Below are 20,546 nucleotides of genomic sequence, written 5' to 3'. Positions count from 1 at the left end.
TCAAGAAGAAAAAGAGAATGATCTGAAAAAAAAGCGGCAAAAGGCATAGAATTATGCTATCCATGATGTGAACACATATTAAATTCTGCTCAATTTTTTTTCTGCAAAAAGGATGCTCTATACCTCAAATGGGGAGGCAAATGTTTTTGCACAGGTAAGATGTAATGAGGGCAGGGGACAGGGGCCAAGCCATGACTTGCAAAGCTTATGGAGGTGAAGCCAAGGGAAGGTTGGCTGAAGAGGACTGACCCAAGACACAAGAAAAGCAGTGATCTTGCACATTTCCACAGAGGCACGAGAGCTGTCTCAGCAGGCAGGAGCTCTCATGCCTGTTAAATTATTACAGGAGTGTTTCTTAGCACTCTCTTAGCTCAGGCCCCAGGGACCACACACAGTCCTCTTGCTCTGTAATTAGAAACTTTAAGTCATTACTTGGGCTAAGGGATAGTGAAATTATGACTCGGTTCAGTATACTGAGTGAAAAAGTTTTTAATCCAAGATAATGTTCTCAAAACCAGAGCACCATGCCTCAAAATTATTTTACCCTTAACAGATTTCCTGGCAGCTACTTGTCTGAGTGAAAGAGAAGAACTGCATGGAAAAGAGAAAGAAAATGATATTTTTAACTGTGTGATGATTCCTTCCTTCCCCCAAGCATCCTGAAATAAAAGACATAAATGCAGAGCGCTTAGAGTCTTCAATAGCATCCAATGTATGTGCTTTTAATGATGACTGCACACGAACATCTGCCCTAAAATCTAGCCAGCAGGTGTTAGTGGACAAGAAAAGTACATAGTAATCTGGATCAATAGGAAGAGGCAGGCAGACTAATTAAGTTTCCTCAATGCTTCCCAGTTAGCATATCTTGGGGATTTAAAATTAAAGGCGTGTATAATTTGGGCTGTTTTCAAGATTAAGATGTCTACAACTTGTCCATTCGTTTCAGCTCCACAAGGAGATCTGTTTCTCAGCTGTAAGTCAGAAGGGCTAAAATTGTTCAGGCCAAGAAAACAACCTGCTGCAGTGGAGTGTCGAAGCCCTGACATGCTCAGCCTGTGGTTCTCACACTGCAGCACAGCAAGAGAGTGAGAGCTGCCCTATCAGATCCAATCTCCATGTTCTTGGTTACAAGCTCAAGAGAAATGGTGGCTGGAGCACTACTAACAATTTCAAGGCTGGCAGTGGCAGTTCTAAGCAAATAGCTCAGGAACCTCCATAGTCCTTCTGCATGGGGAAAAAAAACCCTCAAGAATTAATCTAGGCTTTGCCAAAATGCGGCATTTTGGCTATAAGTGGCCATCTATTTCTGCAACCTTTGAGCAGAGACAACAAAATGAGAATGCCCTATGACTGTCTTGAAACCAGCACAGTCTGTGCATACAGTAGCCTACCAGACTGCTGCCTCTTTCTCCAGCAGCTGCTATGAATGCAAGGGCCTGGTTCAGCCTGTGACATGCACCAGTTAACACCTGAGTGCAACAAAAACCACAACTGCCTAGCCTTCAGCAGTATTTATCTAAAGACTCCTTTCAAGTGACACCTGTAGCACATGCACCAGCCCTTCATTCTGCTCTGAAATAGGAATGAAAAGACAGTTAGTTAACAACCTTTATTTTTTAAAAATATATTTCAAACCCATTCAGCTTATCTCAGAGTCTCTAATTTGGCAATGAAGGGCTGCTGCTGCAATCTCATCTGCCTACAGATTCAGTTAGCATTTTTAAAAGAACAGAACAGAAAAAATATGCAGGGAGTCAATAACAGTAATTGGTATCACTAATACTTCCTGCTTATCTCTGGTTTAAATCTGAAAATCAACTAAAAGATGCTTTTGTTTGAGAGTAGCTACTCTAGAAAGCTGAAAGCCTAAGATGCACACAGCTCTACCCCAGTCACTTCACCTCCCCTCTCCCTTTTCCCTTCCCATCTGCCTTACACTGCCTTTCAGCTTGAGCCAAGCACTGCAGCGGGGAGCCACAGGTACCTGGCTGCAGGATGAGGGCATTGGATTTATATTATACAAAGGCTCAAAGGAAAGACTGCATTATAATTTACATCTAACACTTAGAACATTTCTGCATCTAAAAGGCCACTGACTGTAACGCGCATCGTAAGCCTGGTTACCTGGATTATTAAGCATTATTTAGATGATGCAGGCAAGCACTACTTAGAACAGAAAACCAGCCTGTTTCCCCCTCTCTGGCAGCAGCCAATGTTGTGAGAAAGAATGGGAGAAACAGGGTCTCTTCCTTCAGTACACCTGTCATCAACAGATTAAGGACTTTCTGAGCAGGAACTTGCATTCATATCACTGAGTTGCATAGCCTTTCCTGGACCTTTCTCCCATGCAGTATTCCATCCTTACTAAATTTAGGTTTAATCCTGGTCTTTGAAACATCTTGTGGTGCTGATTTTCTCCATTTGCCCATGTTGCCCAGAGAAGTGTGTCTTAGAGCTGGTTAGTGCTGATGCTCTTATCCTCTGGCTTTATTATAAAAGGTGAATTGTTATTCTCTATAATATAATAATGCCGTTTATATATATAGACATATCTCATGTACTTTTCATTTTTCTTTCCAGATATTATAATAGTTTTGTTGGTGGCTTCTACCTTAAGTCATGAAGGGGACAGTCTGCTAAAAACTGGAACTAGCCTGGTTCATGTCTGCCAAAGTCCAGAGAGTAGCTTGTACAGTATAAGGGTTGGTTTCCTTTGATTAAAGTAATAACTGTCTTGTTGTAGTGATACATGATGCAAAAACTGCAGCTTCCTGGAATCCATAAGACAGGCAGACAATGAAAGGCAGAGCTAGGAAAAGCTGGACTTTCAGTTTTGTAGCAAATGACACAATTCTGCTTTTCTCTTTTCCAAACTCAAATGAAAATAAAAGGCACCCCAAATTTTTCTCATAAAGTGAAATAAAACAGCAAAACCAAATACTCCAATCATGCACATTTTCTTGACTTCATACATAAAAATCTTGAAAAATTAGTTTCTAGCATCACTCCAAATTCTACCTAAATGTTTATTCTTAGTGAAATATTCACCATTCTGTTATTTTCTATCCTAATTTCATCAAAATAGATCCTGTTTATACAAATCAACATATTTCAGTATTTTTTTCCTTACCAAAAGAGCTAATCTACCTGCAGAAACTACTTCTGCAAGGTGCTGTATCTATGAAGAAACCTCAAAACATACACATAGGATCAATGCCTTTACTGTGAGGCACAAAAGCACTGTGATCTCCAGATAGCACCAGAATATAGCATGGCCCAGCCCCTCAGTGTACAAAATGGCTCCCTTTGAACTAACTTTCTGATCTTAAAAAACATGGATAAAAGTTCAAAGTTATGTTTATCATTAAGGACAAAAGAAGACAAAAAGGAAATGATTATTGCAAGGTTGCTCCAAACTGCATGAATAATGTACTCAGAGAGTAAAACATGGAAGGATTGATAGAGTGGGGCACCAAAGGGTCTGAGGCTATCTGGTATTCTCATTATAGATCAAATGGAGTAGAGTCTTCCGACACTATGAGATGACACTAACCAGAAACATATAGCATGTAAGCTGAGAGCAGGATGAGAATTTAAGCAGTGGTCACTAAAGAGATACTTAAAAAGACAACTCAGGTTGATAATCAATAGAGACAATTGTGAACTACTATACCAAGAATGGAAAAAATGAACTTCACATAAAAACCTGTTGCAAGAGGAAAAATTAACCTTGTCTCTGGGTTCCCAAGGAAAAGAAGGAAGAGTTAATACACTTAAATTGCAGCAGGAAAGATTTAGGTTAGATAGTAGAAAAACTTCCCCAAGCACTAAGAATAGCACTGGGACAGACTGGCTCGTCTATAATGTTTCCATTATAGTAAGTCTTCAAGACCAGCTTAAACAAATGTGAAACAAACGACAGAGGCATTGGCAAGACCATGTTGGAATGAAAGATATTTACAGGCTCTCCAGAAATCTTCTTGCCAGCTTAGTGGTTCTTTGAAATCTCATCTGTTTGTAAGCATTTTTTAAATAGCTGCTTAACAGACTACAGATCTTCTTTTTTTGGTGCTTGGCTTGACCCATGGCTCCAGTCAAGTTTGGTCTGCAAGGCACAGGGAAATTCAGGAGCACTATTCCAAGTGAATCCTGCAAAGACCAAGTAGACATCAAACTTCTGGAGTAACCCTGTTGCATTTTATGAACAAGAACTTTTCACTGGAAAAATGCTCCACTCCTAAATTTCACATGAACTGCAATGCATACGTGTGTGGAAAATAGTGGTAGAAGTCCTTCTTCTAGAAGTTACCCATTTAAGGGATGTAAGGCATAAAAATTCTAGAAAATCACTTCTGTGACTTTACTGGGGATAGGTTTGGTTTTTGTTTCTTCACAACTGTCTGATCAGAGATGGACAACTAAACACTGATCTTTCTCAGCCTGCTCTCATCACCTTCCATTGTGCTTTGGTGGTTGTTGCTGTGAGTCTGGATTTCAGGGAAAGCAGGCGGGCAATCCAGACAATCCTTGTTTAGGTAAAATCACTTTGCTTCAGGATTTTTCACAATAACCTTTGTCCTCAGACAATTTAAGTTTTCTGTCTCATACCTCTAATTCACTTGTGTAAGTTGCTTTGAGTAGCTCTCAGGAGGTGAGGTGTTTGTACATTACACGTCCTCAAAAGGAATTTGGGATAGCTATAAGATGCCAATGCTCTAAACCCTCATGTCTTTGCTTGTAGGGATGGAGTATCTACCCTTTGAGAAACCAAGCTGCTCAATTTCTTTCTCCTCCACAACGCCACATTAACAATTTTCATCTGCTTCCAGTTTTAAATCCATAAACATTTTCTAACATATGGATTATCCCAACTGACAACAAATGGATAATCAAGACCACTGACAACTAAATTGCTCTCTTAGTAGCAGATGAAGTTGTACCTTTTAAGGAGTAATCCACAATGTCTCAGGAATCTGGATACCAGAGTCTGAAAATCCCTGCTTTCAGCTATTTCTTTACTCCAGCTTTCTTTAAAAACAGCAGCAACAACCACAAAAAAATTCCTGTCCCAAATTCCTTGGATTTAATATAGTTAATAGAACTGAACTGTTTTAAAATCCAGTTTAGCCATCTAAGCAACAGGAGAAATGCCTATTTTCTTTGGTGGATTTCCAAAGCCATACATGGTGATTGAGACAGAACTGTCTCATGAAAACATCTGAGAGCTGTGGACAGACTGGTCCTGATGGACAGTAAATCATAACTAGGTTTACTAGCACTTTGGGTGGAGAATTCCGATAAACTGCTTCTCTTGTTGAGGTTCGTGCTTTGTCCTTGCAGACAGACTTGTTTGTGTGTCCCTAAAATACATTTATAGGAAGCTTATGCTTCCACTTATTCTGCTCTTTTCTTTACACACATCCACAACATTTGCTCAGGTGAAGCTGCACTTGAGTTAAATAACTGCAAGGTCTGATGATTTCTGCAGAAGATGGCCCAGCTTAATTAGGAAGGTAATGATGACTCCTTCCTCTTTATTGCACCTTTTTGGCAAAAAGTAGCTCATAAGCAACCCTCAGGTAACTGCTGTCATTAGGGGAAACTGAAGAAGCACGAATTGTTCACTGATGATAGCAGATGATGTCAGAACCAGAGAAGGAACCTTGTATCTTCTCTCTTGCATTCCTATGCAGCCTATGATACCTTCTTGAGCATTTGCCAATATAAAATACAAATGTATATCCAGTTTCTTTCACAATTAAGTGTTTTTCTGTGGTCTACTCTATGGCTGAATTGACTGAAATTGTTGCATGAAAACACATATAATGTCACTGGAAAGAGATACCTGGGGGGAAAAAAAATGGTATTCAATAAATTCTGCTTTTCAGAAATTCAGTACTACTGTAGACCCAATCTGTAGAATGAGTTTTGAAGACAAACAGTTAGAAGGGTTCCCATTCTGCAGTTTATAAATGTTAATGAAGTCCTGGAGAGGCTGCCACTGAAATAATTTTGAACTTGCTCCTTTGAGGACAATGTGTCTATAAATTATTTCTGAGCTTAGTATTTGTTCAGTTTGGACTACTATCAAAAGCATTCTTCAGAAGCCTCAAACATTTACACCTAAAATGTCACCTGCAAATGAAAGTGTGATATGTTTGCTTCTTCAAGGAAGGGAAGGGTTTTCTGTCTAGTATCTGAGCCTCTGTCACCAAAAAGCTTCTTGATTCTGGATCAAAATCATACTTGATGCAAACCTCCAATGTCCCCTGCACAGCCAGTTGGGAGGTTTATACAGCTTCCTTTCCGTGTAAAACTTCTAGAACTTTTGGGGAGAAAATGCTGTTGAAGTGCCATATTATTTGCAATATTAGCTATAATAGTAAGCAATGCAAGAATACTACAGAAGTAATTGCTGTGGTTTAAACTTAAAAGTAATTGCTGTGGTTTAAACTTAAAAGTAACTCTCAGGTCTCTGCATGGCAGAATTGGGAAGATGGAGGAGAAGGTACTACTCATGGCATAGGAAAATGAAGTTAGGGATTGTTTAGGTAATTGTTTAGGTAAATGGGACAAATGTAAATTAATGGTATTGGACGGGCTGCATGGGAGAGCTGGCCAATGCCACTGAGAGGTTGCTTTCTGTTATCTTGGAAAAGTTGTTGCAATTAGTGGAAGTCCCAAGTGACTTAAAAAAAGGCAAATATTGAACAATTGAAAGCAGCAGGATACAGGAGTGAGTCCAGAGAAGGGCCACCATGCTGTTTAGAGAGATGGAGCACCTCTCCTATGAGGAAAGGTTGAAAGAATTGGGATTGTTCAGTTTGGAAAAGAGAAGCTTTTGGGGTGACCTAATTGAGGCCTTCCAGTACCTGAAGGGAGCCTACAAGAAAGATGGAATGGGACTTTTTACAAGAGCCTGTAGTGACAGGCCAAGCAGGAATGGGCTCAAATTGAAAGTGAGTAGGTTTAGATTAGATATTAGGAAAAAATTCTTCACTGCGAGAGTGGTGAGGCACTGGCCCCATCCCTGGTAGTGTTTAAGGTCAGGTTGGACTGGGCTCTGAACAACCTGGTCTAATGAAAAGTGTCCCTGTCCTTAGTAGACGAGTTGGAACTAGATGATCTTTAAGGTCCCTTCCAATCCAAACCATTCTCTGATTCTATGATGATTCTATGAACTATAAACTAGAAAACCTAACCTCAGTCCCCAGGAAAATTATGGACTGAAGTAGTAGAATTAAAATGGGTGGAAAACTGTCTGGGCTGCAAGGCTCAAAGAGTAGCCAGCAACAGTTTGAGGTCTAACTGGTGGCTGGTTATGAGTGGTGTGATCCTCAGGGGTCCGTGCCAGCTCAGTACTCTTTGCACACCCAGTAATGATCCAGATGACAGGGATGGGCTGTTTCTTCATAAAATTTGTGGAAGGAGCAGCTGTGCATGCTGGAAGGCGTAGCTGCTGTTCAGAGAGCTCAAACTCCAGAACTGGCCTGACATGGGCCTCAGAAAATTCAGCAAAGACAAAACCAAAGTCCTGTACTGGAACAGGACAACTCACAGCAGTAGAAGTCTGGGAGGTGCACGAGTAGGGCAGAACAGGAGCTGCAGGCCCTGCCCTGCAAGAGGAACCACTGAGACCTTGGGGCAACAAGGTAACGTATGGGCCTCTCTGGCAATAAGGCAGCCAACACGTCCAAGGCAAAATGTTTTTCATATATTACATCTTTTGTGACTCCAGTACAAGAAAGGTGTGAACAAACTGGCCAGAGGAGACTTACATAATCACCCTGGCTGGATGATCAACTTGTTCTCATCATTCTTTATAATTTCAATATAGCAATTACGCCAGCTGTGTTTTGCTGTAATTATAAACTTGATTCCAAATCACCAATGAAAATTCTAAAAATCTGAGGATACACCAAGCTCTGGAGAATCTTATTAGAAGCACTCATCATATGACTTCATACAGGAAACTACTCGGAGAGCTGCAAGCCAGATCGTAATACATTTAACTTCTGTCCCTCCCATCAAGAGCAGTTTGCACATGATGTTCCTGGAATGCTACTGAATGGTTTATGTTTTTAATACTGATGCCATTACAGTCTGTTTTCCAGGAATGAAATCCATGAATACACAGATATTTTTGCTGTTGTTCCTAACAGCCATTCTGGACCATTGCACATTTGGTGAGAGATCTCCCAGCATTTCCACACTATAAATGTGTCTTATTTTTCACACAGTCTAATTTCCAAAAGTTAAAAAAAAAAAATAAAATCTGGGGAGAATGACATTTAACTTTCTCACTTTTCCCATTGGCAAGCACTTTCCATCTCCAAATTCCTTACAGAACTCTAATTAACTCTTTTTTATTTTTTTTTCTTTCTGTTTCCTTCATTATTTGCATAAGCCTCAGTGAAGTAATGGACAGTTCTAGGAATAAGGCTTAACTAATTATACTCAGAAAATGAATATTTAACATGTTAACACTGAGCTCCGTGTGTTAATGTAGGACCTTTCTTTTTCAGAATCAACAAATGGCAAATATTTTCATATGAAAAAGAATATTCCCACCCACAGAAACAGAATTTAGCTTTCCTAGGAAGCAAACAATAGAGAATTACTATGTCTCTCTGAGGCACAGCCAGAATAAAAACAACCACACCCCAAATCCAAGAGATTCTCAGTTAGATATTTTCAGAGTTTCTTTTCTGAGACCGAGCATATTCTACTACTAAAAAGGTGAGTGGCAGAAGCAAATTTATTGATAATTTTTGAGATATTTAGGGATTGCATATGCTTACAGGAAGAACCTATTGAATAACAAGAGTCATTTACACCAATCTACAACATGTAACTTTTGGAAGACTAAGCATCAAAAAGGAAGAAGGAATTTCAACCTTACTGATAGTCACAGAAAGAAGAGTGACAAAATAAGAGAAAGAAGTCCACTAGTTAACAAGTGCAAGAACCATTAGAATTTACTGTTTTATTTGAAACATTTTAATTTAAGTTTTCATTACTAGATTAATGAGCTTATTCAGTATTAGTACAGGGTTGAATGCAGTGGAACAGTTCTACTTCTTTTAGGATTCTAAAAGGCAATGAGAAACTCAGTGTTTTAAACCAATTTATTGTAATAACCTTACAAGATTATTTTAAAGTTGTCTAAGTTTATTGTAAAACAGATTTTAAGAGCTATGTAATATCAGCTACTGGTATTACAACCTGTGTGCTTTAATTTTCCACTTGTGACCACCAAGAAAACTTTGCCAACTAAACTGCACCACAAATACTGAAGAAAAGATAATACCAATAAATAAAATAAGAAATTCAGCAATGTGTTTAGAAGTTCAGCAATTCATGATGGAGTTTTACAAATATTTTTTGTTTCACAGTTCAAATTTCCTCTGGGATTGGCAAGTTAATGATACTTCTATTTTTGTAATTCTAATTAGGATTATCTAAATGTTGTGCAAATCAAAGACAAAAGCTTTTGATATTCAAAAAGCTAACCTGTTGAAATGGGTGAGCCTTAAAAGGGAAAAGAAGCATTTCATTATAGAAAATGCTTGTAATATTTAGTTACAGATTCATAGATACTTTAAGGCCAGAAAAATCCATTACCATCACACCTTTGGAATAACACATGGCAAAGAACCTCACCTTGTATCTACTGAATCAAGCCCATTCCTCCTGCTTGAATTGCCCTTTACTTTTTGAAGGACACCCAAGTCCTGTTTTAAACATTCAAAATGACAGAGAATTCACCAAGTCTGCAAAGTGTTTCAATAGATCACTAACCCTACTGGAAGAAGGTGTTTGCTTTTGTCCACTTTGATTTTGTTTAGACTTAAACAGATGGAATTGCTAACGAGAAATATACTACAAAAGCCTTCTTAAAACTGCCAGGAAAATTTGCGCTCGGGCACTGTGCCTAATTGCTCATCTTCATCCCTCTCTCCAATAGCACTATCCCAGATGAATATCTTCATGGTCTGTGTCTATTCTACATTAAACAGAAAAACCTTGCAAAATTGATGCTTCTTGTTAATTATTAGAAGTAGCCCAATACTCCAGTGTGCCAATACAAGAGTAGCCCAGGCAGAACAAAGGTGGAAGGAAATATTAAAGTGTGGTCAAATTTGTCTGGTAGTCAAATAGAACAACTTATATGAAAATATACCATAAGTTACAGACTATTCCTTTCATTAAATGATTAGTCTCATAGACTTTATAAACTTTAATAAAAGCAGAGAAGGTCATATGAAAGGCTAATATAACTCAGATACTATGTTAAACTATGAGCCTTTTAAGGTATCCACCTTCATAAAAAGTTGCAGCATATTAAATTTATTTAATTACTCTAGAGTAATTTCTAATTTCAAAAGCCCATTTTAATGGAACAATGATAAATTAGAGAACAGATGAATTATTTTACAGAATAATACACACAGTTCTTTCTGTAATCAGGATTTTAAATGGGTCTAATAACCTCAGCACTTACAGTGGGTTCTTTAAGTGCCAAGCAATTATAATTGTTCTCTTAGCATACTGGTTTAATTTAATACCGCCCAAGTTGCAGAATATTTGGCTTTTACAGTGGAACACACTTATCCACCATATTTTCTTTATGAATGATAAATGAAGATATTTAAAAGGAAAGGAATGCCCTAGTAAAAGCAATACAATATTGCTAATTATCAGACAACAATGTTGGCGTATCTCAGACTACATCTGAGATCAAGACTCAGGTAAGACATGAGTGTACACCATAAGCTCCTTACCCCTCATTTCCACAAACAAATAAATCAGGCCAATAGTGGTTGGTGTTGACACTGTGCTTCAACACACATCCAGTGCAGCAAGAACTCAGCAAGTACTGAAACCTAGCACACAAGGAGTACCTAAAATTACCTAAGAACTTACAATACTATCCATAAAGCTTAGTTCTGTGAGTAGTGTTCAGGAGTATTGCCCAACTTTTTGCTCCATGAGTGAGCAGGAGACATTTGCCTTGTGTTTGTCAAATAACTGGAAGTCTATGTGTGATTCCCTATGCTAAACACCTCAAATCACAAGTGATGCAAATGCTACATACTAAAGGGAAGAAATTAATTTCAATGTCTACTTTTTTCTCTTTCCCTCATCTTGTAGGAAGGTCTTTGTCAAGTGCAACATCCCTTACCCCTACACATTCAAATTAAAGGCCTTTCAGCATTGGTTTATGAAGCCCTAGACTAGGTGAATCTGATTTTCCTTCTTTTTCTTTACAGCTTTTATTTTTTTTGGAAATAAAAAGAAGCTTAGAAACTGGATCCAAGGAGCCTGCCCAAGACTGTGGACAGTACTGAGAGGCAGTATTTCAAGCATTACTGTGGAGTACCACTTCCAAACAGTGACATAGCCAAAAGTGAAAAGAGATTACTCACAATTTGGGAAAGAGAGTTTACCAAATTCTTCATGTCCAACTGGCAACCTCAAGTCAGGGAGTTTTCCCATTACACTGCATTCTCAGACACGTCCCTGGCTGACACCAAACAGAGGAGTAGGTGTGGCTCAAGTATGCCGGTAGCCTTGCACTTGAGTCTGGTGCTTCAAGGGATGATGGGGGTGAAGGTAAGAGCTCCAGAAAAGGGATAGAACTGAAGGATTTAATCTCTTACATAATAAGAAAGGAAATAATCCCTGTCAAAGTCCGGTGTCTCAGGCCAAAATATAGCATATTTTAGATGAAGGTTATAAAGAAGCACTATGAAAATGAGAGAAATGATATATTACATTATTTGTTTGCCACATCTGAATGATGAATAGGTTAGGTTAGCAATGAATTTTTGATTTCTGAAGAAACATTAAAGTTAGATGAACTACTGGTTTATTAGTTTCTGGAAGAATAGTTCTTCCTTTTATGCAATGTAACAAAAAAGCAAGACACTTTCATTGTGGAGACAGAGAGATATGAACAACCATCAAGGTTCGGACTGACACTGTAAAAAGGAATTTCACCTTTAGGTCACTGGTTGATTTTTAAAAGAGGAATTGAAACACACCTTTGGGGACTTCCTTGATGTCCTGGGTCACCTCGATCTCAAATACAGTTCAGTTCCTAACAAACAAGTGTTCCCATCATAACTACTACAGCAACAGATGACCACCCTGATGAGCAGAAAGGAGCATCCTTGAACCAGCTTTCCTGGAAATAATGTGTCACAACAGCCATTCCTTTGCAAAAACAAGAAAGAATCCATTTTCATATTCCCAAACACCTAAAGCTGAACTAATGTTCACTGGAATCACTTCATTCCCTTTTTCAGATTCTTAAGAATCGCAGGGAAGGCTGACCCAGACCCACAGCCGTTACCTTAGGAACTGGTCTAGATTACATTGGAAGCAACTTGATAATCATCAGATATTTGTGATCATCAGATACCTTGTTTTTAGTACAAAAATACCCAAGCACTGGTTAAGCAGGGCTTGTTTAGTGGTTTTTTAACCCTTTCGGACACTGAAGAAGCCTGTTGTGAAAAAGTATGCTTAGAAACCAAATAAATAAACCCAAACAAACCCATCTTCCCATCTGTATTTGCAAATTCTAGCCAAACTTGATTAGGACTTAGTGTTGCAAAAGAACAGCTTTATGTGCCACAGTTTGGATGTATCCCTAACTAAAACCAAATACATAATTGAACGCTTAAAAAGGAGGATAAGAAAAATAATTGCATAATTATTAAAGGAGCAGCCTTAATACCAATGGTCACCTCAAACTGTAAAACCACAGATAAAATACCACAAAACCCTAATTTAATTTGATTTATGCCTCATGAAAAGGCAAAACAAATGTTATACAAATATTTTCAGTAGCTGAAAACTGGCTATCAGTACAAAAACACAGCTACAGAATGTCCTCATAGCTGGGCTGAACTGTTCTCAAAACAATCCAATGTAAAGGTCAGTGATGGAAATATTTCTAATATTCTGCAGTCACAAAGCACCAGAGTGCTGTGTTTGGTGCAGATCACCTTGCTTGTGCTTTGGAGGTATTAGTTAAGCTTCAGTCTATGATTTGCTAAGCACTCTGAGCTCTCTTGGCCTCTCTCATCCTAAAATCTCAGAATAATCACCCCTGTTAAGTTGCACATATGTTTAAGCACCATTACAAATAACATTTCTTTGCATGCCCATTAAAAACAAGCACATTGGAAATAGCAGAGATTAGGGAGCCACAGTCTCTCTGGCTGTCTCAGAGTAGCTACAAAGAGCTCTGAAAAACACACATAATGTGGATCTTTCAGACCAAAAAGGAGCAGGAGGAGCAGAATATTAATAACATAGAAAGACAAATCCCAGAATTTATTTACCAATGAAAACGTGAAAAATTCTAGAGAAATTATATCAGAAACCATTTTTACTTTTCAAGAAGTACACCATATTTTCTCTCACTGTTGCAGAAACAAAGCCACCAAGTATATTTTCAAGAAAATACTTTAATAAAATTAATGAAGTGTCAACACTTGACTGCTTGTTTAAATTGGATAAAATTATAAAAGCTGTTACAGAGGGCTCAGTTTGTTTCAATGTTATTATATACCATAAGGGCTTATTGGAGCACAAAGAATACTGCAGACAAGGCGTGAAGATTACACGATGTCTTAGATGTCTCTCTGGTACAGTACAAAATACAATCTAAATCAGCCAAAATTCTTTTAGTGAAGCTAATTTCTTCTCACTGGGGTTTGATGGGGAAAAAAAGAATCAGTGTTCCTTTATGCTGCAAGAACATTGCTATTTGCTTAACAGGAAGTTAAATGAACCAAAGCTTCAGCAAAAAAAAAACCCCACCATCAATTAACATGACAAATTTTTAATAGGAAAGCAAATCAGATTTATTTAAAAACTGAGGTCTTGGTTCTGGTATATTCATATTTTTCCAAGGCTGAGCTTATAGTTTATATTTTTCATAGTTTATGCTTTCTGAGGAGTACAGATGTGTGTGGGAGACGATTTCCATTCCTGCACTGCTCCTGATGAGTGTGCTTTACACATGTAGCCCAATGATTAATCAAGAGGACCATGGCAAGCTGTAGCTGTTTATGCTGCAGGTGCACCATAGCTGATGAGATATGGCATACAAGGGCTCAATATACATTGCCATCACAAGCACCACTCACATTATCAGTTGAAAACAAGGCATTTGAATGTTAACTTTTTCTCTCTTCTTCTATAATCTGTCACACTCAGATGGGAAGCAAAATGAAAGTCCCTGAGGACAATCTGTAATGCTCCCAACACCTTACCTAGAAAATAATTCTGATACCCTTGCATTTTCTAAACACAGGCTGAGTGGTGAGTTCTTATCACAGAATCACAGAAATACACTGAGTTGGAAAGAACCCACAAGGATCATTGAGTCCAACTCTCAGCCCTGTACAGGACCATTCTCAAGAGTCACACCATGTGCCTGAGAGTATCATCTAAATGCTTCTCGAACTTTGTCACGCTTGATGCTGTGACTACTTCCCTGGGGAGCCTGTTCCAGTGTCCAAACACCTTCTAGGTGAAGAAGTTTTTTCTAATAGCCAACCTAAACCTTCCCTGACACAACTTCAGGCCATTCCCTCAGGTCCTGTCACTGGTCACTGCAGAGCAGAGATCAGTGCCTGCCCCTCCTCTTCCCCTTCCCAGGAAGCTGTAAGCTGCAATGAGGTCTCCTCCAGGCTGAACAGACCAAATGACGTCAGCTGCTTCTCATACAACTTCCCCTTAAGGCCCTTCACCATCTTCATTGCCCTCCTTTGGATTCTCTCTAATGGCTTCATATTTTTCCTATATTGCATTGCCCCAAACTGCACACAATATTGAAGGTGAGGCTGCACCAGTGCAGAGCAGAGCGGGACAATCCCCTCCCTTGACCGGCTGGCAATGCTTTGCCGGATGCCTCCCAGGACACAGCTGGCCCTCCTGGCTGCCAGGGCACTGCTGACTCATATTCAATTTGCCGTTGACCAGGACCCCCAGGTCCCTTTGCACAGTGCTGCTTTCCAGCAGCTCATTCCCCAGTCTGTTTGTGCATTCATGGTTGCCCTATCCCAGGTGCAGAATGCGGCACTTGCCATTGCTGAATTTCATATGCCTGGTGATTGCCCAGCCCTCTACTTTGTTGAGGTCTCCCTGCAGGGCCTCTTGAGGGAGTCAACAGCTCCTCCCAGTTTTGTGTCATCTGCAAACTGGCTTAGTGTCCCTTTCAGTCTTGTGTCCAAGTCATTTATGAAGATGTTGAAGAGCATAAGGCCTTGCTGAATTCCACTAGTGACAAGTCATCAGCCTGATGTTCCCCCATTCACTGTTACCCTCTGCTCTACCTGTGAGATGATTACTCACCCACCACATGATGTTTATCCAGCTGTGCTGGACATTTTGTCCAGATGGGTCCTGTGAAAGACAGTATCGAAAGCTGTACTGAAATCCAAACAGATGATATCAGCTGGCTTCCTCTGATCAACCAGGTGGGTTACCTTGTCATAAAAGGAAACGAGGTTTGATAGGCGGGACTTTCTCCTCATGAAGCCATGCTGGCTGTGACCAAGGACAGCCTTACTCGGCTTACGACATTTAGGCATTACCTACCCCGCTGTCTGTAGCAGATGATGTTTTAAAAGTGACCAGCACTGATGAATCCCAGCACCTTCAAAAGCATTTTCCCAGGGGAAATTACTAATTCCTAAGCAGCCTGAATTCTGCTCTCCTCATGTCCAGGTTGAAGTGCCCACTTCTCCTGCCAACCAAGATTTCAGACACAATCACTTCATGGTTGCTGTAGCCAAGACAGCCACCAATCTCCACTTCACTCACAAGATCCTCTCTGTTGACAAGCAGCAGATCAAGGAGAGCATTTTTCTGAGACAGCTCCCTTAGGACCCTTAGGCCTGAAATTCTGGACCAGCAAAGGCTCTTCCAGGGTGGGGATGATGATGCATGGCTACAGCCTCTCAGTAGTATTTAAGGTGTCTCAAAACAACTCTGCACACCATTGTCACAGCTGTATGACAGTGCACTTAGCAGCTTCCACCTCGCCTGGAAAGCAGCACACCAGCTGAGGATGAATCCCTAGCTCTTCAACAGTATCCATTCAACCATACTTCTTGTCCAGCATAGATATTTTGGTTTGAAAATTAGATATCCATATGTTTATTAAGGCAGTCAATTTTATGGTAGCTCTGTACGCTCTGAGTGAGAAGTAAAGGGTTCTGACTGTAAATACAAATAATATATTCCATGATTCACTGTTTCTTCCACAAGGCAGAAAACAAGGCAGTTAATAAAATATTAAGAGATTCTAATCATATAGCAGCAAGTCGTAAAACTACATGAGAAATGTGTCAGCCTACTTCAGTCATAAAACACAGGAGAAAAAGAACCTTAAAATTTTAAAATGGACCATAATTTTTTTTAATATCATGGTTATGAAATCTTTCTACTATTATTCAAATGTAAATTCACTAAGGTTCACCCAGGCTGGCCTCCAGCTGGAATTCTTGCACTTTGAAAGCCTCTGTGCTAGCATGGGGTTTCATGCACGGGGGTGCTGCCAGTGGTGGATCTCTCTCAGAGCTTACAAGGTTCTTTGCCAAAAAGCTGCTCCTCGAGCAAGATACAATCCTCCAAATAAACCCCTAAACCACTTCAAACTCTCATGAATTTTATCCTTTTATCAGATCTTAATGACCCATAACCTTTTAAATGTCACATCTCAAAAACTTTGTTTAACCAGCATATAAAACAAAGCAAAAAGTCCCATATTTCAGAGTAAAAATAATAATTTAAAAAATATTTCCTCTGCATTGGAGAATTCCCCTCTGCCTTGGTTTACTATTTATAAACCACCAGTCTAGGATTAATTATTATAAATCCTTAAATCCGAAAAGAAGATTTCAGGCATTTTATTCTACGTATAATCTATACCGTTATTAAACTGCAGTTCAAATGCACATTAAGTCCTATTTCTGTTGGTCACCTTTTAACATTTACACATTTTACTTACAGAAGATTTTACTCTCTGCAGAAAGCATTTCTTACTATTTTCAAAACACCAGACCATCCATCTGACATGGCACTGCTCGGGCAGAGCAGTGTCACCTGTGAACCACACTCACCGGGCACCCCGGCTCTCATCCAGAAATCGATGTCTGTTCCATCTGCATTGTTGTAAACATCTGTAGCATTGATGGGTTGCAGCAGAGTCATGATCTCTTTCACGATTTCCCGAGCTTTAGCACTGCCAGTAAAACCCAGTCCAGATGGCTTGAAGGTGCCCTCATCAGACTCCATGACGATATCAAAGTTGGAGATATTTTCCTAAACATGTAAGGAAAGAAGATACTGTGCTGTGGTTACTATTTTAGTTGGCATCATATACAGGATTCTAGGTGTCAGTGTGAGCATACCACAACAAATTTGTTTAAGAAGCAGAGAAATTCTTCCTGTGACCATGTGTATATAAGCATAAATTAAAGGACCTAATCTTTCTGTACAAAAATGCTGAAACAGTTCAAGTTCTGCCATGAGGTACCAATATTCCTTGGAAGCCACAACACGCCTGGTCTGCTGTTCCCAAATACTTCCTTTAAGACTTTTGAAGTGCCACCTAGAAAATAAGCCATCACTACCATATTGCAATTTTCACTTGCAGCTCTTCCTTTCTTCTCAGATCTGAAACTCAGGAATTCTGTTGCAATGTGGAGGGTAAGCAGTCCCGTGGCTTTAAAATTAGACTGCTTAGACTGTGAAGGACATTCTATTAAAAAAAACCCAGCTGCTGTCTGTTCAGAAACAGACTATTTTCAATATACCAAGTAGTCAACTCTGACATTGGTTGGAGGAATGAAAAGCAAAGGTTCTCCCTAACCTGAAGAAATAATATCTGCTTTAAGGAAAGTTTGTGTTTCCAAGGTAAAACATTGCAGGAAACATGAAATGTAAGATTTTGTGTACCATCAGCACAGTAATATTTGCATCTAGTGTGCACTTGGAAGAATCTTTCTAGCTAAAAGAACAAAAATTAACATCCAGAACAATTTATTTGCTTCCCACATTTGCTCAGATTGCTCAGTTACAAAGGTTTAATTGGAATAAAATATGTACGGATTTTACATGTAGGAAGACCTCGCTCTTTTGGAGAAGCACAAAACTTTTTTTCAAAATGAAACATTTTATGGTCATGTCAGGCAGAAAAAAGCTGTACTTCAGACCATCTTCAGTATGACTATGAGAACTTACTGCAGGTGTTACTTCTATGCCCAGATCTCATTCCAAAATTTTATGGTTGACATGGGTTGTTACAAGAAAATCCTTAATAGAGATACATGATAGCAGCAAGCAACAGATCCCATTCATTAACAGCTTAAATAACCCTACAATTCAGTAAAGAATTCTTTCACATTTTTTTTTTTGCATATAAACCCAAATATGAACTGCAGGTGGCCGTGAATGAGTCACATAAGATTTCAGAAGCCCTTTATAGAATTTGCCAAGAACTGTGTTTTACACTTTCCCAAAACTTTTCTCTTTTCAGTGAAACAAGTTCTAACATAGCAGAGGTATTTATTTTTACCTTAGAAATATATTCAGCGGTTTAAAAGTTTAATGTAAAATATCTGCACGATGAAGTAACTGTAAATGTTACACCTTAAACCCATGCAGATACTGGAAATCAAAGTGGAAATAACCAATGTTGTCACCAAATTGGCAATCATCATTTTTTTACAGTGAAAAAGCCCCTTCAGTTTGTAAAATATTAAATGTAAATAATTAGGCTACATGTGGTGTCTAGGTCTACCATCAAATGATGAACGTACATCATGAGCCTCAACATGAATCATGATCCTTCAAACATGATCCTTCAAACACAGTGGAGAGAAGCAGGCCAAGAAAAGCACGCTGCATGCTAAAAGGGATCAATTTGGCAGGGAGCCAGGTCCAAACTATCACAAACAGAAAGAATGCTTCAAAATATAAATCTTCTTTATATCACATACCCAAGGAGGAAGACTTAGGGACGACAACACACATTTTAGTGTGCTGCTGAATTGCCAATGAAAGCTAATGTAAGTACAGTAAGCACTGCATAAATACCATGCTATGGTACTCAGCCTCTTTGGTTGAGTCTCCAAAGTTGCACTTCTGCCCATTTTCAGAGAAGCTGAAATGAGGAGGAGCAATAAGAAAAGGGGAAGGAGGTATTCAGGGCAGTGAAGTGAGAAGAATGAACTTGGGAACAGCGTGGATACCTGGAAGAAATCTCACCTATCACTCGAAAGAACTGAATCCCTAAGCTCAAAACCTTCATAAACTGCTAGTATCACAGCAGTCTTCAGTTGTGTGTTTTCTCACATACATTTTTGCATGTGTTTTTAATATGAAATTGAGTAAACAAACCACCCACAATACATTACATCATATTGTTGTTCTGTAAGAAAGCTGTTCAGTTCTGAGAATGTGCTGGAGAGGCACGAAAACAGGATACCCTAGGGAGAGAAACTGACTTCACTGGGGAACAAAAAAGGAGCGGGTCACAAGTACTTGAAGTGCCATGTATCCTTGAGAAAGCATTTTCCCTATTTAGTCTACTAGAAGAAATGATTACTTATAAAACTATTCACTGAGTTTGAAAGTTGCACCCTTAAAAAAAGATTGGTTTTACCATATGCATTTTTGTACAGATATATTGGCATTTCTACTTAGGCAGAAAGAAATACATACCGGAAAACATGCTACAGGGAAGATGCTTTGTCATCATTTGACATCTACAGTGCAGGGATAACTGCCATAAGCAAAATAGGGTGAGACCACACATTTCCCCCTTGACTAATTCAAGGGAACAACACAACAAAACAGAAATATTTAAAAAAATAAATGTGGGTTCAGCTGTTTGCTTCAGTTGTGCTCATAGTGAATGTATCAGTTAAATAAATATTTTAAACAAAGTATGTCATTTTTTTCAGAAACTAATTTAATTTGCTACACTTTGATATTATGCCACTTCTCTTGGTATGTATGAGAAACTTAAAACTTGTTTGTGTGACCTGTTGCCATCATCAAAATAGACTTTTGTCTTTTATCTTCCTATGACTTGGTCACAGAAGAGGTCACCTCTCTTCATCTTATCATGCTTAGCTCTTCAAATGAATTTTTAAACAAAACATAACAATAAATACTACATGGGCAAATTGGCTTTCTGTAAGTTGCTATTTTCATTGAACACACAATTAAGTATGATCCTTGCCAATATTTCCATTTTTAATTTTTTAATTCCTTTTATTTCTGTTTTCTCTATAAACAATCTATTTTTATCTCTGTTAAGCAAAACTAAAAATATAAGTACTTCTCATCTATAAGGCAAAAACTTAGTAACACGAAACCACAGAATCACTGAATGGATAAGGTTGGAAGGGACCACAGTGGGTCATCTGGTCCAATCTGCCTACTCAAGCAGATTATCCTAGAGCACATTGCACAGGATTGCATCCAGATGGTTCCTGAATATCTTCATTGAG

General features: G+C 38.9%; 1 protein-coding gene across 2 annotated transcripts in view; it reads right to left on the bottom strand.

Annotated features, from left to right (window-relative positions):
• CPQ (carboxypeptidase Q) overlaps positions 1–20,546 on the bottom strand; it is a 149,870-nt gene that overhangs the window by 15,044 nt on the left and 114,280 nt on the right. Inside the window, exons 7-8 of one of the 2 annotated variants that reach the window (XM_027889273.1) lie at positions 17,148–17,349; positions 12,045–12,103 (exon numbers count right to left, since the gene is read on the bottom strand). In XM_027889273.1, the coding sequence (XP_027745074.1) occupies positions 12,075–12,103; positions 17,148–17,349 (231 nt within the window). In that variant the 3' untranslated portion in view covers positions 12,045–12,074. Of the gene's footprint in view, positions 1–12,044; positions 12,104–17,147; positions 17,350–20,546 lie in introns of those variants that run through there. The other variant, XM_027889272.1, reaches the window with a different exon arrangement.

The sequence above is a fragment of the Empidonax traillii genome, unplaced genomic scaffold (genome assembly GCF_003031625.1).
Source record: "Empidonax traillii isolate 1590-97213 ecotype Southwest subspecies unplaced genomic scaffold, ASM303162v1 scaffold257:size1394852, whole genome shotgun sequence".
In the NCBI taxonomy this organism is placed as follows: domain Eukaryota; kingdom Metazoa; phylum Chordata; class Aves; order Passeriformes; family Tyrannidae; genus Empidonax; species Empidonax traillii.
This window is presented reverse-complemented; position numbering and strand designations above follow the sequence as displayed.